Source organism: Tripterygium wilfordii, chromosome 1 (assembly GCF_013401445.1).
Source record: "Tripterygium wilfordii isolate XIE 37 chromosome 1, ASM1340144v1, whole genome shotgun sequence".
Taxonomy (NCBI): Eukaryota; Viridiplantae; Streptophyta; class Magnoliopsida; order Celastrales; family Celastraceae; genus Tripterygium; species Tripterygium wilfordii.
In genome coordinates this window covers 8871167-8887663 of record NC_052232.1, presented here as the reverse complement: position 1 = coordinate 8887663, position 16497 = coordinate 8871167, and the positions used below count along the sequence as shown (strand labels likewise).

At 36.5% G+C, this 16497-nt stretch overlaps 2 protein-coding genes across 3 annotated transcripts; one reads left to right on the top strand and one right to left on the bottom strand.

Moving 5' to 3' along the window:
* Nucleotides 1-1126: 1126 nt before the first annotated feature.
* On the bottom strand, nt 1127-2043 carry LOC119996479. The gene is made up of 3 exons (XM_038843124.1): nt 1864-2043; nt 1372-1743; nt 1127-1297 (listed from the first exon to the last, which is right to left on the bottom strand). The coding sequence occupies exons 1-3, from the start codon at nt 2041-2043 to the stop codon at nt 1127-1129; spliced, it is 723 nt and encodes a 240-aa protein (XP_038699052.1).
* A 1847-nt stretch (nt 2044-3890) lies between these two features.
* Nucleotides 3891-15441, top strand: LOC120001471 (alpha,alpha-trehalose-phosphate synthase [UDP-forming] 1-like). 2 transcript variants are annotated; one of them, XM_038849832.1, is made up of 18 exons: nt 3891-4128; nt 4901-5288; nt 5540-5637; nt 5796-6184; nt 7756-7870; nt 7968-8069; nt 8690-8840; nt 9146-9234; nt 10338-10386; nt 11159-11259; nt 11923-12110; nt 13088-13205; nt 13398-13574; nt 13648-13770; nt 13851-13938; nt 14159-14289; nt 14390-14488; nt 14786-15441. In XM_038849832.1, the coding sequence occupies exons 1-18, from the start codon at nt 4075-4077 to the stop codon at nt 15158-15160; spliced, it is 2835 nt and encodes a 944-aa protein (XP_038705760.1). In that variant the 5' UTR covers nt 3891-4074; the 3' UTR covers nt 15161-15441. The 2 variants fall into 2 exon arrangements, with proteins under 2 accessions (XP_038705760.1, XP_038705749.1); XM_038849821.1 differs by having other exon boundaries at nt 14144-14289.
* The last annotated feature ends 1056 nt before the right edge of the window (nt 15442-16497 follow it).

Sequence of the window (16497 nt, the reverse complement as noted above, 5' to 3'; positions counted from 1 at the left end):
ATTTTTGGCTTATAAAATGATGATATAAATGTTAGAATGTAAATTTGATAGCATTACATGTCTTTCTGGTTCAATTATGTCATTTTAGTGGATTTTTGATGTTCGTGATACTATAGTGATACGTCTCTGCAGCTGTAAATGTTTTTCCAAAACGAGCAAGAGATGTACAAACCAAGAAAAGAAAACCAAGAAAGGAAAAGTAATTAGGAAGAAGAAGTATGCGTATTGGTTCAATTGTATCATTTTAATGAATTTTTTGTGTTCGTGATACTATAGTGATACATCTCTGCACTTGTAAATGTTTTTTCAAAACGAACAAGAGAGGCAACCAAGAAAAGAAAATCAAGAAAGGAAAAGTAGTTAGGAAGATGAAGTATGCATACTAGTTTCATCATTTTAGTGGTTTTTTGGTGTTGGTGATACTATAGTGATACTATAGTGATACATCTCTGCAAAAAATGAACCAGAGTCCAGATCTGCAAAAAAACAAAGCACAACCCAGATTGAACAACGAAGCATAGTCCAGATCTGTCAAAAACAAAGCAGAGCAACTCGACGCAGTCCAGATTGAGCAACGACGAAGAAGGAGATGAAGAGAGGAGAAACTCGGCCAAAAACGGAGAAGAAGACAACGAAGAACCAGATCGAGAACCAGAAGAAGAAGAAGAAGAAGAAGAAGAAGAAGGAGAGGAAGAAGGAGAGAAAGAAGGAGATAACTTTTAGTAGAGAAGAAGGAGAGAAAGAGAGGACACACTAGAGTTGGATAGTTGGAGGCCGGAGGGAGAAGGAGAAGAAGAAGAAGAAAGAGGAGGGTATTGTAGGTATAAACTAAAAAATATCTTAAGTCAGATGACCAAATTACCCTTAAATTGCACTTTTTTATAATTTTAAAAATGTCCATGACCTTTTTACAATTAAATTGTTGTTCTTACTGTCAATTGTCCGTTTAAAAAAATAATAAATCTGAACCTGGGCCATAAAATCATATAGGCCTTACCCATACATATAATACTAGGGGCTTCCCCAAAACTTGACACAAAATGGGCCCAATCAAACCAGTAGATCAACCCAAAATACAATACAAGAACCAAATCTAGCAAGACAGACAGACCGACAATCCAGTGGGTCATAGATCGCGGTTCCCATCATCGGGAGCGGCAGTGTACTGTGAAGCCAAATCCTTCAAGATCTGAACCACGCCTCTAACGTCCTTGCCCCCGATTTCAAGGCAATCCTTCAACAATCCACCTTCTACAATCTCAATCTGTATCATCTCCAACGCTTCTCTCAACGCTCCCTGTCAATGCAGTGGTAATGCTTAATAATCGATTCATGAGCTTAAACAAAAACAAAAAAGAGATGAGTGTGTACCGATTGACGGAAAACTTTGAGGAGCTTGTTCATGACTCGCTTTGAAATCCGAAGAACACTCTGGTAATTACGGGCCACCCAGGCAGCCTTCTCCACTTCGGATCCGGTTCGGGTCAAATCACCCAAGTATCCCATCAATTCATTCAGGTCCGATACGACGCCATACAAATCCCCGTAATTCCAGTCCCTCCATGCGTAATTCTTCAGATAGTCCCATCCTGCCGACCACGCCAACCCCCAGAAACCCAACCCTAGCCCTCGCTCCAGCTTGTCGGCGATGAGCTTGGCGCGCCGCGACCCCAAAATATCGCCACGGGATGCGCGTAGATTGGATACTCGAATGAGGAGGGAGTGCGAGAGGGAGAGGAGGGACTGGTATTGAGAGAATGAGAAAGAGAAAGAGGGCGTGACGGCGGTTGTGAGAAGGAGGACGAGGAAGAAGAAAACCGTCTTCTTTGCCGTTTGGGTTTAGGCCTTTAGGGTTTGGTCGACGATGATCAGATCAACGGCTGAATGGCTGATGCGCCACCTAAAGTATGTGGGTCGAGCTTGTAAATCACGCTTCTTTTGTTGTCGGACCGGATAAAACCCATGAAATACTATTTGGGCAACTTTCATGGACCACCTTCTGGCCCATAAAATTGGGCTCTGCTTATAATTGTTTTTCCTCATCAATTGGTGAAGTAGAGACGAGTGAAGATAGTTGTTACATACATTATACTTATTTAAATAATAGGGTAAAGGAAAATAAGGCAGTAAGAATAAATAGATGAAGGTGTATTAATCATTTAAATGAACACCTTTATATAATGATTTTAAGTTTAGAGATAAAAATTATAGATATAATTATTCAAACTCTATATATATATAGAGAGAGAGATGTTTTAATTCATTTAAGCTTGAAGGATGAACATTCAATTGACAAGAATATTAATTTATTGCATTGGAGCTCACGATATGTTCGTGTTCCATACATTTTCTGTTTTCATTTTTCAAAAAACGGAAAACAATCTTGAAAACACATTTGATTGTCCATTTTAGAAAATACGAGAACAGAAAAACACTTGAAGACAATTTAAAAGCATAAAACGAACAAAAAAAACGTTTTCTGAAAACATAGAAAGCACGGAAAACAAACCAAACGGACCGTTATATTTGATGCAAATCCGAAAGGTAATAAAAGTGTTAATTGAAACAATATTAAGAAATGAAATTAATTTTATAAAAATCATATCCAGAACCTGCACAATCCGACTCTATCCTTCAAATGTCTCAATATATATAATTCCTTTTAAAGAGAGGTAAGATATTTTCATCAGCCATTGAAGCTCGTGTGACCTAAGCTAAGCTTCTCTGCAAGTATTTTACTCCATCTTCTCCTTACCATTTTCTAGTTTGATTTGTGTGTTTTTTCAAATAATCATTCATTTATTTTTCAATTTTTTTTCATAATGTATGATTGTTTTATACACATTTGGTTTGAAAATAGATTTGCATAGTTGAGTTAGAATTTTTTTACTCATCCGATTTGTTTGAATCTCTATCTTGGTTTTTATTTTGATTTGATCTGATTAATTAAGAATGTTTTTTGAAATGTTTATGTATGTACAAAGCGGAAATCATGGATTCATGTCACCGACCTCAAACGATTTGGGAGAAGATCACTCAAACGTTGGTAACGACGGTGAAAGAGAAAATCGCGTAAATTTGCAACCCTTGATTTCTTCTTCAAAAGTTCATTTTGTCTTCGATAACTTCTATGATTACATTGTTAACATTCATTTTGCTTCTTATTTTGTTTTGTTAGGCCATCCTCAATGTGTCTAATTAAGGGTTTGTTTGGGTTAGCTAATAGTAGTTTTAGAATAATTTTTCAGCAACCATTTGGATGATAGTCTAATCGGTGAATTTTTCTTGAGTAAACCGTAAATTTGTATAATGTCGTTCTTGATTACAAAAAAAAAAAATCATTTTCATCATACTATAAGTTATTTTGGTATTACTAAGCCTCATAAAAGAAAATATAGAATTGAGATAGAAGTTTGACTCAAATTACTTGAGGTATTGTTCGATTTAGGCCTAAGGCTCTTACGATTTTTATTATAACACTTCTTTGTACTTATAGACTCATTTATGCGAGACCCAACAAGTAGACTATATATACGGGTTTGAATTCATGTGATATATCCATAAAGACGCCGAAAAGGCCTATCAGATGACCCAAACGGGTGGAGGTGTTATAGGATCAGAACTATTCTCGGAGGTCTAGGGTGCGACAAGATTAATCCAGGGAACATAATGTTTCAAATTCTTTCAGGATAGATACATGCTACATATAAAATATAGGCAATATTAATAAAGAAAGAGATCATGGTGGGGTCGTTTTGTGTCATACTTCACTCTTATAAGTACCAAAGTTATTGAATTTCGTGTCTCTTGCATGCAAAGATTCAGTCTTTATTACCCATGTATATATATTTGATTGCAATCCATGCTATTGTAAAGTTTATTCTGTAAATTTAAATCACAATAGCTTTTTTCATATGATCTCTATGTGATTACGTATTTATATTGGTAGATTTTTTTTCCCTCTAGCCCTCTCTCTATCCTGACCAGAGTCCCCCAAAATATCGCTATGCCAACTTGCTTTCTCATCTCCATATTGCCCTTTCTGTGCGCAGCCAGGTCACTCACTCCCGCAATATGGCTGTGAATGTCAAAGAATCTGAGGAGATCGACATTTTGCAGAGCAATCAGGTGATGACCCAATTCTGGGGTTTTTTTTTTTTGCTTTTATGATTCTGGGACTTGTGTTTCTTCTCCTTGCTTTGTTTTGGCTTCTGGGTGGTTGTTAGGTGCAAATTTCAGATGGGTTTGTTTTTGGGTTCACATAGATTGCAGTCGATCGTCTGTTGGAGTTTTTGCTTGAAAATTGAGAATGTGCCTTATTTGCTTTACGTTCTTTGACATTCGTTTGGGATGAGTACAATGGAGATGAAGGATGATGAATGTATTTGATGCTAGGCCTTATGTGTATTATGCTCTACGTTGGGTTGAAGTCCATTAGACATAGCTGCCTTGGACTGTTAGTTATCTCTAATGTTCACTTATTTTGTTTTATCACTTGGGTTTTCTGTAGCTTAATCAGTGCAATAATTTCTTCAATGTAGAATCAATAATGCTCGTTATTTTGTTACTAGATGTGCTGTGTGATACTGTGATGTTCATTTAGATGTTTGAATGACAAAAAAAAAACAAAAATCATCTGGCCAATCACTCCAGGCTTGTTGGTTTTCCTAACGAGTAACGAGTGACAGCATACGGGAAATTAATTAGACACACTCTGGGCGATGCTTTGCCTTCATGTTAGAGATTGAATGGTGAACTATGATTTTTTTATTTTATGTTAAACCCTTTGAGTAAGTTGTTATTGAGCCAATTTACTGTGAAGAAAAGTACTTGTATTTGTCGCTGTTGCCTGTTAGCTTGGTTCGAGACTTGGAGGCAATTTTTAATATGATTACTGTAGGTCATGTTGCAAACAGCGCATATTCCTGGGAACAACTATGGCTGCAGTCCAGGAACGCCTAGATCAACAAGAGTAGAAAGGCTTCTGAGGGACAGGGAACTGAGGAAAATCAACAAGGTTTTCAGTTTGCCTGAGGTGGCTAGAGATTTTAACAGAGACCCAGAAGTCTTTGGAAATGACCAGATCCCAAGTGACCCTGAAAATTGTGGCCTGTTCAATGAGGAAGAGTTCTCAGAAGGACTTGTCGGATGCGAAAAGCAAAATGGGCAGCCTTCTAAACAGCGTTTGTTGGTAGTAGCCAACAGGTTACCAGTCTCTGCAGTTAGAAAGGGTGAGGATTCTTGGCAACTTGAGATAAGCGTAGGGGGACTAGTCAGTGCACTCTTAGGTAAGTGAAGCCTAATGTTTTGTTTAACGTGATACATTGAATTTTGGCTACATTATTGGCTGGCATCAGTGTATTTCTATCTCCTTATTTCCCCCCAGAAACAAAATACCGTCTTCTGTAGTTGTTTTTACTAATTATAAACATACATAATACACATTTCTTACACATGCTGTACTTTTTCCATTGTGTACTTATAATTCAAGTGTTTGAGATTTTAGGAGGTTAATTGAAACCTGGTTATTTTCTTGAAGGTGTGAAGGAATTCGACACCAGATGGATTGGTTGGGCTGGTGTAAATGTATCTGATGAAATTGGGCAAAGAGCGCTTACAAAAGCTTTAGCTGAAAAGGTTTGGAAATCTTTCTTAAGTCTTGAAGTTCTCTTATAAAATTTTCACATACGTATCTTTTTTATTTTTGCCCGCACGTCATTTCCATCACACACATAACAATACATGATAGATACCCAATTTACTCTTTTCCCTAATTTTCCTCTGTTTGACTGCAGAGGTGCATCCCTGTATTTCTTGATGAAGAGATAGTTCATCAATATTACAATGGTTATTGTAACAACATCTTGTGGCCTCTTTTCCATTATTTGGGACTTCCTCAAGAAGATCGCCTTGCAACCACTCGGAGCTTTCAATCACAATTTGATGCATATAAGAAGGCAAATCAAATGTTTGCTGATGTGGTAAACCAACATTATCAGGAGGGAGATGTGGTTTGGTGCCATGATTACCACCTAATGTTTCTTCCAAAATGTCTAAAAGACTATAACAATGAAATGAAAGTTGGTTGGTTTCTTCACACACCATTTCCCTCCTCAGAAATACATAGGACACTCCCATCTAGATCGGAGCTGCTGAGATCTGTTCTTGCTGCTGATTTAGTTGGGTAAGTCGTTCGTATTGTAGCATGCTACCAACATTTTATCTCATCGTTCTTCATATCATTTGGCTGATATTTACTTGAAACTTATCGTTCTGAGGCTTAGGACAGGAATTTGTTAATGCCCTCTTATTTTTCAAGTTAATAGTAGAGTGTTGCGCTTTGGGAGCCCACTCTAAGGGTCATATGTGCATGTTATGCACCTCTTTAACCCAAAAGTTTGAATCAAAGGGTTTTGTTCACAACATTGTTTCTGTTGCTTTCCTGTTGGGAGTTTCTAACCACTGTGGGATTCTCTTTGTCATGCTTATCCTATAAAATCTCATTTTTCTGTGTGATTTCCCCCTTAGCTACAAGTTTGAAGCAAGGTCTTGCTTGAATTTTAGGCTTTCATAGAGTTACGAGATATAATTGTTCAATTTTCCAAGCCATTTTCCCATCTTTCTTCTGTCCTATAACTTTATTTCATTCCGGCCAAAGCCCTCCAAGAGACCCACTGGAATGTCCTATGTCCTTATCTTGGTACCCCTTAAAAGCCTTGTGCCACGCATCCTTGTGTGTCAGACATGAGTCACATATCAAAGCCAATTTTTTTCCTGCTCGAAATTTATTTCCAGGAGACCTAGAAAGAACCATTCATGAATTTGTTGATCACTTCTGCAGCAAGTCATTGCCATGAACAAACTTGGCATAGCTAAAACAATGCTCTGCTCCTAATTTTTTTGCCAAGAAACCTATATGTGATACAGTTGTGTATGTATGTTGTGCACCACTTTCATCCCAAAGCCCCTTAGTAATATATTGTGATCACAGCCTCTTATACATCTACTTCTTAAAACTTAAAAGGTTATGTTTTCCTTTTTCCCCCCAAATATAAAATTCCTCTGCTGCCATATTTCTGAAGGTGCCAAGTCTCAATTGCCATCTCTACCATATGTCTCTTCATTCATTACATTCAAATGAAAAAACGAAACTAGAAAGTTGATAATGGATTTTGTAGATATTTTGTGTTGCATCGCAAAGATGTGCACCTTGTTACTGCTCCCCCATGTTCTCTATGCCTATTGCCTATATTACTTCACACTGATACATATACTGGTCTAAGACATTCGTAGTTCTAGTCAATACTTGACTGTTTCAAAACAAAATTATAGCTTTAATAAACAAAAAGTCTGAAAGGATTTTATAGTGGTGAATTGCACTGATTTCACCACATAGTTGGCCATATTGTCATTTCCATTTTTTCTTTCATTTTTTTTCCCTTTTATGTGGTACATTTACTTAAGTTAAGCATTAAATTGTTTGTCAGAATTAAATTTCTCACTCTCGGCTATATGATTTCTGGTTGAGGTAGCTCTAATTTTGTCTGCTTTGGTTGCTCGCACAAAGTTGCACTAACTGTAAAAGTTGGATGATTGTTTGTCCGTCCCAAGTCCATTTCTTTAAGCGCAAGTTGCATTATTAGCTGAAAGATTTGATGTATTGCTGTATCTCGTGTCAATTTGTGTGTTTGTTAGTAAGAGAATTATCTTAGGATATCTTTATATGGTTTTGATTATGATTTCTTTACCATCCAGCTTTCACACATATGATTATGCAAGGCATTTTGTTAGTGCTTGTACTCGTATTCTTGGACTTGAGGGTACACCTGAAGGAGTGGAGGATCAGGGAAAGCTGACTCGTGTTGCTGCGGTATATTAGCTATTCATTTCCTGTATTTTTCCCTTTTTTTGTTCCGCAGAGTCTTCCTAGTGATGTGAACATCATTTTTCTGACACGGAAATTACAGTTTCCTATTGGGATAGATTCTGATCGATTCATTCGAGCCCTCGAACTTCCTCAAGTCCAGGAACACATTAAAGAACTGAAAGACAGATTTGCTGGTCGAAAGGTTGAACCTCTTTCTCCTACGAAAGTATCATATTAGTAGTTTTCATTGATTTCAGTTGATATCTGTCTAATTTTGGTACTAGTCTAAAATATTCAGTTAAGCATGCTCACATGCATCCTGATGGTTTCATATGATTGCAAAGTGAATTAAAATGTAATTTCTTTTCAATTTCTCATACAATAATTGATGTATGTCTAGTTGTCTACTTTTATTTTTCTCCTTTTCTCGATATGCCTTTTCCATATTAGATAGAAAATGAGACAAGGTTTTTGCCTTTTCCTTTTATCACTTCTTCCATACAAATGATCACTTCCTGCCCTTATATTTGTTGTGATTTTCTTATGTATCATTGTGCCAAAAATTCATTTTGTTTTTCCTTTTGAAATATTAGTCAGTATAAAACAATTGTAAATCTTCATTTGTAGCAGTACAGTTTTAGTTATGTTTTACTTTTCCATTGCACGTGGCACATCTGACTACAGGATGTTTGTGTTAGGTTTTAGCCATTCTGCATTTGATGATGAAATTTTATAATTGTCTTCATCAAATTTGTATTTTTTTTTTTGCTTACTACTGTCAATTATATTTCATATACTCACTAACTTCTGAACCAAGGGCAGTTGATGTTAGGTGTTGATCGTCTTGATATGATTAAAGGGATTCCCCAAAAGATATTGGCATTTGAACATTTTCTGGAGGAAAATCCAGACTGGCAGGATAAAGTAGTTTTGCTGCAAATTGCTGTGCCAACAAGGACAGATGTTCCTGAGTGTATGTTCCTATTTAGGCACAATTTTTCCACATTTATTGTGTACTTGTTTATATTTTTGTATGTCATATTCTTTAAATCATACTTCTTTGTATGTCATATTCTTTGAATCATATTCTTTTCCAAGTGAATGATAGTTTTCTACCACTATTTCATTCATATATTTGAACTTGAAGATAATACTTCACAGTTCTCGAGAATATCTTTCCTTATTGGCTTAGATTTGAATCTTTTATTTTTCTTCCTTTATGCGATACAGTTTATGTTTTTGCGGCATCTTCAATAATTTTATTTACTCCTCTGACAGATCAACGACTCACGAGCCAAGTTCATGAGATAGTTGGACGCATAAATGGAAGATTTGGAACTCTTACTGCGGTTCCAATACATCATCTGGTTTGTATTTACTGTTAAGAGATAAATGTTCCACATCGTCTAGTTTGGTTGAATATTTTGTGTATATATGTGGTACCCTCTCCTCTCTCTAATAGGCCCTTTTAGGGAAATTGTATAGGTAGAAGAAAATATGCTCATTTGTCTGTCATTAGAGTTACCTTATGACAGATAGAAGAAAATACAAAATTTCCCCCAAATGGTCGAACTGTCCAAAATTTAGAATATGTCTGAAATTATTCGTGTTTGTATTCCTCCCCAAAGCAGATCAAGTTATTCATGTTTCTTCTGGAATTTATAGAGGCATTTCGTATGACACTTAGAACTTCATGATTGAAAAGCAAAAGTAACGTAGATAAAATACTTTATGGTAATTGATAATTGGAATCTGTAGCTATCTCAGTGTATGGTTTTGGAAGTTTTTAAATTTGGTGAATAGATATTTGACTTATGATTTTAAATTACTGTTATACTGAGTGTGCATGGCATGCATTCCCTCTCTGACTCACAAGTTTGAACTTCCTTAATAAAGCAAACTTGCATTTTATTGTTAATTATCATCAATGCCTTAATCCCAATATTCTTGCCATCATCTGCATGAATTCATGGATTATTGGAATGCATGTGGACTCTTTGCAAAAACCAATATAGCCGTTACTATTCATGCTGAATTGTTAGTTGTTATCATGCTTTTCTCATCTTTTGTTGATCTTGAACTTAGAAATTTTGCTTTGATTATCACGGCTATGTTTTTATCAATCAAGTAATATTTAGCATTGGTTGAAAAAAGAGGAAAATCAGAAAATGTTTTTCTTTCAGTGAACTTTTGGTACAAAATATTCAAAACCAGGCAAAAATTCCGGCTTCTGGGAAGCATCCTAAGATAAAATATGATTATGCTAGCTTTTGGAATTTATCCAATTGAGTAATTGACAAGTTGAAAGTTAGGTAAAAGCTGCGTGACATACATATTTTTGCTGTTTGATGTGTTCTAATCATAGTTCAACAAGTTTCTAGTTCACAGTTACTTGAAACATAGTTATCTTTTTTTAAAATATTTTTTCGCTGATTTATTCAAGCCTTCTAAAGAGTTTCATTTTGTACAGGATCGATCTCTTGACTTTCACGCATTATGTGCACTGTACGCTGTTACCGGTATTCATTTTTGTGCCATAAAACTCAAGAATTTTCAATCATTTTTATCATTGTTGAATTTGCTACAAATAGCTTCAATTTTATAACAAAAGGGAAAAAAAAAACCTGGCCTTTTGTCATTAAGCTGTGAAGAATTGGGTAAAATTGGTTAAAACATCCTTAGAGTTGCTTAATGGGATATCCTAACTAACTCATGGCTATCTTCTTCATGAACGCTAAACACTGAGTATGCTTTTATTTAATAGTATGTTTTCAAGTATCAATGGTCATGCTAGATATCTGTGAGGTATTTTGTTTCAGGCATGCTAGTAGTGTATTATGGCTTATTGCCGATTATACAAATGCTGTTGGGGCAGAAATTGTTACATACGAATAAGAATAGCATAATCAAATCACCTGAAAATGGAAACCAAACAATGCTGTTAACTGTCAAAGATTTTAACAAAAGGTGTTTAAGGTTGAAGGAACGAGTCACTCAAGTTGAATGAAGATTCATGTCCTTTTCTATAATTTGAAAATAATGATTACTTTCTTGTTGGGCGTGTCCAATGCTGTGGCAATAACCATCACTTGTTTGCACGTGCTCACACTTTCACAGATCTAATTGAACAAAGACTATTGAAGGCTGGCCTGTTTTCATCATCAGATTGATTGATTCAATACATTATATTGCTCTTTTTTCCCTCAAATGTGACTGCATCTGATTTGAGGCATGCTTTTTCATGATGCTTAACCTTTTCTTTTTTTTCCGTGGCATTATTTTCTTGTTCAGATGTTGCACTTGTTACATCTTTAAGGGATGGAATGAATCTTGTTAGCTATGAGTTTGTTGCCTGCCAAGCTTCCAAGAAAGGTGTCCTCATTTTAAGTGAGGTAATTGAAGCCTTCTGTTTTCGTTGGGTATATTTTGGGCTTATACATCACGCATTTCCCTGACTCCGTCCATTGTGGGAACCTTGTGCATGAGAGTTGTTTACCTTTTTTTACCTTGTAAATCTTGTTAGTTTTCTTGTTGCTCAATGCGGTAGCTCTTGGGATGTTGTCTGGAACTATCAAAGTCTCTCCTAGGGTTTTGGTTGCGGAAAACAATGGAAGCTGCACATAAGAAGAGGAATTAGAGGAGGGGCAAGAATAGTTTTATTCTACCTAGTTTCTACGAGTTCATCAATTTTTTAGATGTGTAAAACCTTGAAGATCTGTTGGGACCATACTGCTAAATATTATAGTCAATTGTTCCAGTTCCCCCGAGCTTATAGTAACTAGTCTCATAGTTAGTTGAGAATGGTTTGGGGATACGGGTAGGAATCAAAATATGATATATGGTGTTTGGAGGTACTGTTATAGAGAACTTGTGTTTGTAGTAAGATGTCTAAAGTTCGTCATCTCTCCAACGAATTAGTCTGCTAATCATATTGTCTGAAAATAAATTTGATTGTGTTGGGTTAATGACGAGTGGTAAAAAAGCACAGTGAATGTGGGATTTAAAAACACGGTGTGTGTTCTAATTTTTGCGTGTATTATTCTTTTTGTTTCTAGTTTGCAGGTGCAGCACAATCCCTTGGTGCCGGGGCTATTTTGGTTAACCCATGGAATATAACAGAAGTTGCTGCTTCAATCGGTTATGCTCTGAATATGCCTGCAGATGAAAGAGAGAAGCGGCACCACCATAACTTCATGCATGTGACTACACATACATCTCAAGAATGGGCTGCAACCTTTGTGAGGTAATGGTTACATTGTCCTGTTGTGATTTGCCTTTTTTCATGTATATTTAGAACATCAATGTGTGATTATGTAGTTACTTGTCAAGGGCCTTATATGTGAAATTGACCATATAATACATTTTCTTTTGGAAGTTCAAACAATTTACTGCATTTTTTTTCCACCCAACAAAGAATTATCTCACCCCATCACTTTAGTAAGTTCAGTGAGATCTACCCCTGTTGCAACATGTATTGATCTTACCCTGTTCATTTTCCCTTCTAATTCCATCCTTGAAGGAGAAGACTGCATTACTTTTAGTTTTAAGATCATGAGTACTAAAAGTTTCATGTCTGATATTTTGAAGCAGATTTTGAGGCACCTCTGCCATTACAATATGACATTATTTTACCTCAAAGACGGCTAAAGAACAAAGAAACAAAAAAGAAGAGATTTTAACTTCCAATTTCATGTGGAAATTGTATATGAGGCATGTAAAGTTTGTCAAAGATTATTTAGTAGATGTGATTGCATGAAAAATTTCTCATTCGCTTGGGAATCGAGCTGCAAAATGAAGAAATGGAGGATAGTACAATTCTCTTTTTAACAGTGCATTAAATTTAGTATCGTTATTTTTGTTCTAAGAGAAAGGAATGTCGTCTTCATTGGTCTCTCAGTACTTTTAGTAGGTATGAAAATGAAGGTAGAGTGAACACGAGCCTCAAGCTCAAACAAGTTTTCAGTAGTGACTCCTCTGAGAAGTGAAAAGAGAATAATTAATTTAAAAATGAAAATTCTTGGAAGTTTTCATTGCAAACGTTATCATTAGCATTTTGAAGTGAGATGGAGATTCATGTGGCTGCAATGTTATATGTTCGTTATATTATTCACTAGAATAAGTAATCTGTTTTTCCGTTACGGCAGTTAGATCTTTCTTTCTTTTTTTGCTTTATTCTTTTTTCTAATTTCAAATTTAATTCTGAGGTTTTTACTTATGTAGTGAGCTAAATGACACTATTGTTGAAGCTCAACTAAGGACAAGTAAGATTCCCCCTGTTCTTCCAATCAAATCTGCAGTTGATTGTTATCTGCAATCAAGTAATCGATTGCTCATACTGGTATGTTCCACTTCTCTACGGCCATTGTAGTTGAATAACAATATCTATTGGCATGACTTCTTAACCTTCCTGAGACATATCATGAAGAAGTCTAGCATAAATCTTGGATGAATAATTTTTTGCTTAATTCTCTGAACGTAATTATAGCACTTCTAATGTTATTGTTACCTTAGAGTTACATCCTCACTGCAGGGATTTAATTCAACTTTAACTGAACCTGGGGACACCCTTGGCAGAAGAGGGGGTCAAATAAGAGATATGGAGCTTAAATTGCACCCGGAGTTGAATGAACCCTTGAAGAAGCTTTGTGATGATCCAAATACCACAGTTATTGTCCTCAGTGGAAGTGACAGAAGCGTCCTGGACGATGTACTTTGATTTCCTCATTCGTTGGTTTTTAACCCTTCTTGTGCCTTATGATTTCAGACATTACTTTATACAGAATTTTGGAGATTATGGCATCTGGCTCGCAGCAGAAAATGGGATGTTCTTACGTCTTACAACCGGAGAGTGGATGACAACAATGCCAGAAAGCTCAACTATGGAGTGGGTGGACAGCGTAAAGGTTGGCAGATTATTAGTTGAAAGTTACTTCCATGTGAAGTTATTAGACCCCTAACTCCTGATTATTACTCATGATTATAGCATGTTTTCGAGTATTTTACTGAAAGAACCCCTCGATCTTATTTTGAGCATCGTGAAGCGTCACTTGTTTGGAACTACAAGTATGCAGGTACTGAGATTTTCTTTTTTAACGATATTTGATGGCTCTTGGCTAGCTTAGCTGCTTATACGAAGGTGTGGGCGTGAGCTGTATTGGATAGGCATAGGTTCCAGTTCCTACACACATAACACACACGTCCAAGCACAATTATTCACATTGTTTCAGTCCGCAGATATGTGATTGTTTTCATTTGCTGCTTTTTATTCCATTCAAGTGAAAACGATTTCAGACGTGGAGTTTGGGAGGCTTCAAGCTAGGGACATGCTGCAGCATCTGTGGACAGGCCCAATCTCTAATGCATCTGTTGATGTGGTCCAAGGAAGCCGATCTGTTGAGGTTCGGGCAGTTGGTGTTACGAAGGTATCACATTATGGGTTATCCCGTGTTTGATATCTCTTGCATGATTAATCAGAAAACACATTTTTTGACATCCCTGGTTTATGTCTTAACATGTGTGCAGGGTGCCGCAATTGATCGTATCTTAGGAGAAATTGTTCATAACAAAGGCATGAAGGCACCCATTGACTATGTCCTGTGTATTGGGCACTTCCTACAAAAGGTGTGTTTCTTGACTTTTAACATAATTGTTAGGACATATACATACATATATATATAAGCCTCTGCAATACAATTTGAAGATAAGTCACGGGATATTAGATTTTCAGTCTTCATCTCATCTTGCTTCAAGATGAGAAATGAACCATCTTTTTCCAATTTTCTTTGACATACTGTACGATCGACACACATGCATGCCACTGCCACACAATTGTATGCATGTGTTCGTTCACCTGCATCTGAATGCTTAAATGTGAATACTGGATGATTTCAAAGTAGTTGCGTTTGGTTGTTTCTCCAGGATGAAGACATCTACACATTTTTTGAGCCAGAGCTTCCTTCTGAAAAGCCACCTTTAGCAAGAGCCAAGATACCTGCTCCTGCCCGGACATATGCACCCAAGATTTCAAACTGTAGAAGTTTGTCCAAGGCTTACCTTAGGAAACAAAAGTCCTTGTCAATTTTAGAAAGGAGAGCAAGCAATTTCGGAAGTGTTGGTGGTTGGAGGCCGGTAGTTCACGACAGGGTGTCCGTGTATGAAGGTTCTTCAGTACTTGATCTTAAGGGTGATAATTACTTCTCCTGTGCTGTTGCGCGGAAACGATCAAGTGCTCGATACCTCCTTGGATCATCAGATGATGTTGTCAGTCTCTTAAAAGAGCTGGCACAGTGTTAAACACAGCAAGTTGATTGTAGCAAACCTCTTATCATATTCTAAAGTAGCAGAGATCAAAGACACAGCAACGGCCATGGAATAGTAACTATAAGTCTATAGCAGTCTTTCATCTGCACATAATAGTTTTTTGCTATATAGTATTTATATAGGATGGATTATAGTTAATGTCTCATTCTTTTTCCCCTTTTTGGTTAACAATCAAAGCTGATTCCGTCTCATGTTGATGGTATTAGTAATAGCCTAGTTGGTTATCTATTCAAATTTATGGTTTACGATTCTCGAGTTGGATAGTCTTAACCATCCAATCAAATGGGTTTTTTTTTTTATGGAATATTGGTTTTGTAGGCTTGTTCCACTTTCGACAATACCCGCATGGGTTTCAGCCCTATTGAAAATGTGGCGTGGACCGTTCTGATAAGGTTTATGTCTACTCAACTATCGAAGGACATGTTAGACTAGGTGGTTCTTCAATTACCCTAAAAAAAATATCGTTAAAGAGAGACTAGTTTAAAGGTGTACGTACTTACCTAGCATTGGTAATGGTAAGGAAAGTTGTATTACACGATCAGAAATAATATGTGTTCATAATTTTGGTGTCCATAATATAGGTGGCATGAGGAGAAGTGTGGGGGACCATTTAATATAAATGATCCCCACACTTCTTCTCCACCTAGATTATGGACAATTATGGATATCAAAATTATGGACGTGTAGTGCTTCCGTTACACGATTGAGAGAAGAGTTGGAACTTAGAAATCGTTTTAGGCTTGGAGTTTTTGGCCCAAATTACAGTGATGATGGGCCTGTTCAACAAAGGCTCAATTCTTACCCGGTTGTTCCTTCTCACTAAAAACTTTTAACGGGCCAGGCCCAGATAAATTCAAGGCCCATGAAAAGAATGATGCGATCAAGACATCGCCATTAACACAGGTAGAATGAGTTGATTTTACACTCCCATTTCTTCTCTCTATCATTCTCACTATCTCATCCTGATCCAAAACTCGTTTTACCAATCTTTGGACAATATATATGTATGTATGTGTGTATGTATGCATATAACTTGGCTTATGAATTCTATTATGTTTGATTTAGTCTATGTTCTAAATCCACACCAACAATATTATCCGCTTTAAGTTGTCCAATTCTCGTAGATACTTCGGGTCCGTTCGACTTTGTTTCTCTTTAGGTCCAAACAAGTGGGCTAAACCCAATCCACTTAAGTCTGAAAAGAGAAATTTTATCTACACACCATAAAAACACTATCTTTACATCATTTTTTGAACATGATAAGTTTACACCAAAAAATTACAAGTTTACATCCAAAATTGTAGTGAAAA

Excerpts from the sequence above, each read along its gene's own strand:
- LOC119996479 (XM_038843124.1), bottom strand. The coding sequence starts at position 2,043 with ATGAGGAAAAACAATTATAAGCAGAGCCCAATTTTATGGGCCAGAAGG. Across the intron at positions 1,744-1,863 it reads CAGCCGTTGATCTGATCATC|TCCCTCCTCTCCCTCTCGCA; the intron begins GTCGACCAAACC and ends TCTCAATACCAG. Across the intron at positions 1,298-1,371 it reads TCAAAGTTTTCCGTCAATCG|GGAGCGTTGAGAGAAGCGTT; the intron begins GTACACACTCAT and ends CTGCATTGACAG.
- LOC120001471 (XM_038849821.1), top strand. The coding sequence starts at position 4,075 with ATGGCTGTGAATGTCAAAGAATCTGAGGAGATCGACATTTTGCAGAGC. Across the intron at positions 9,235-10,337 it reads CGGTTCCAATACATCATCTG|GATCGATCTCTTGACTTTCA; the intron begins GTTTGTATTTAC and ends CATTTTGTACAG. Across the intron at positions 11,260-11,922 it reads GTGTCCTCATTTTAAGTGAG|TTTGCAGGTGCAGCACAATC; the intron begins GTAATTGAAGCC and ends TTTTGTTTCTAG.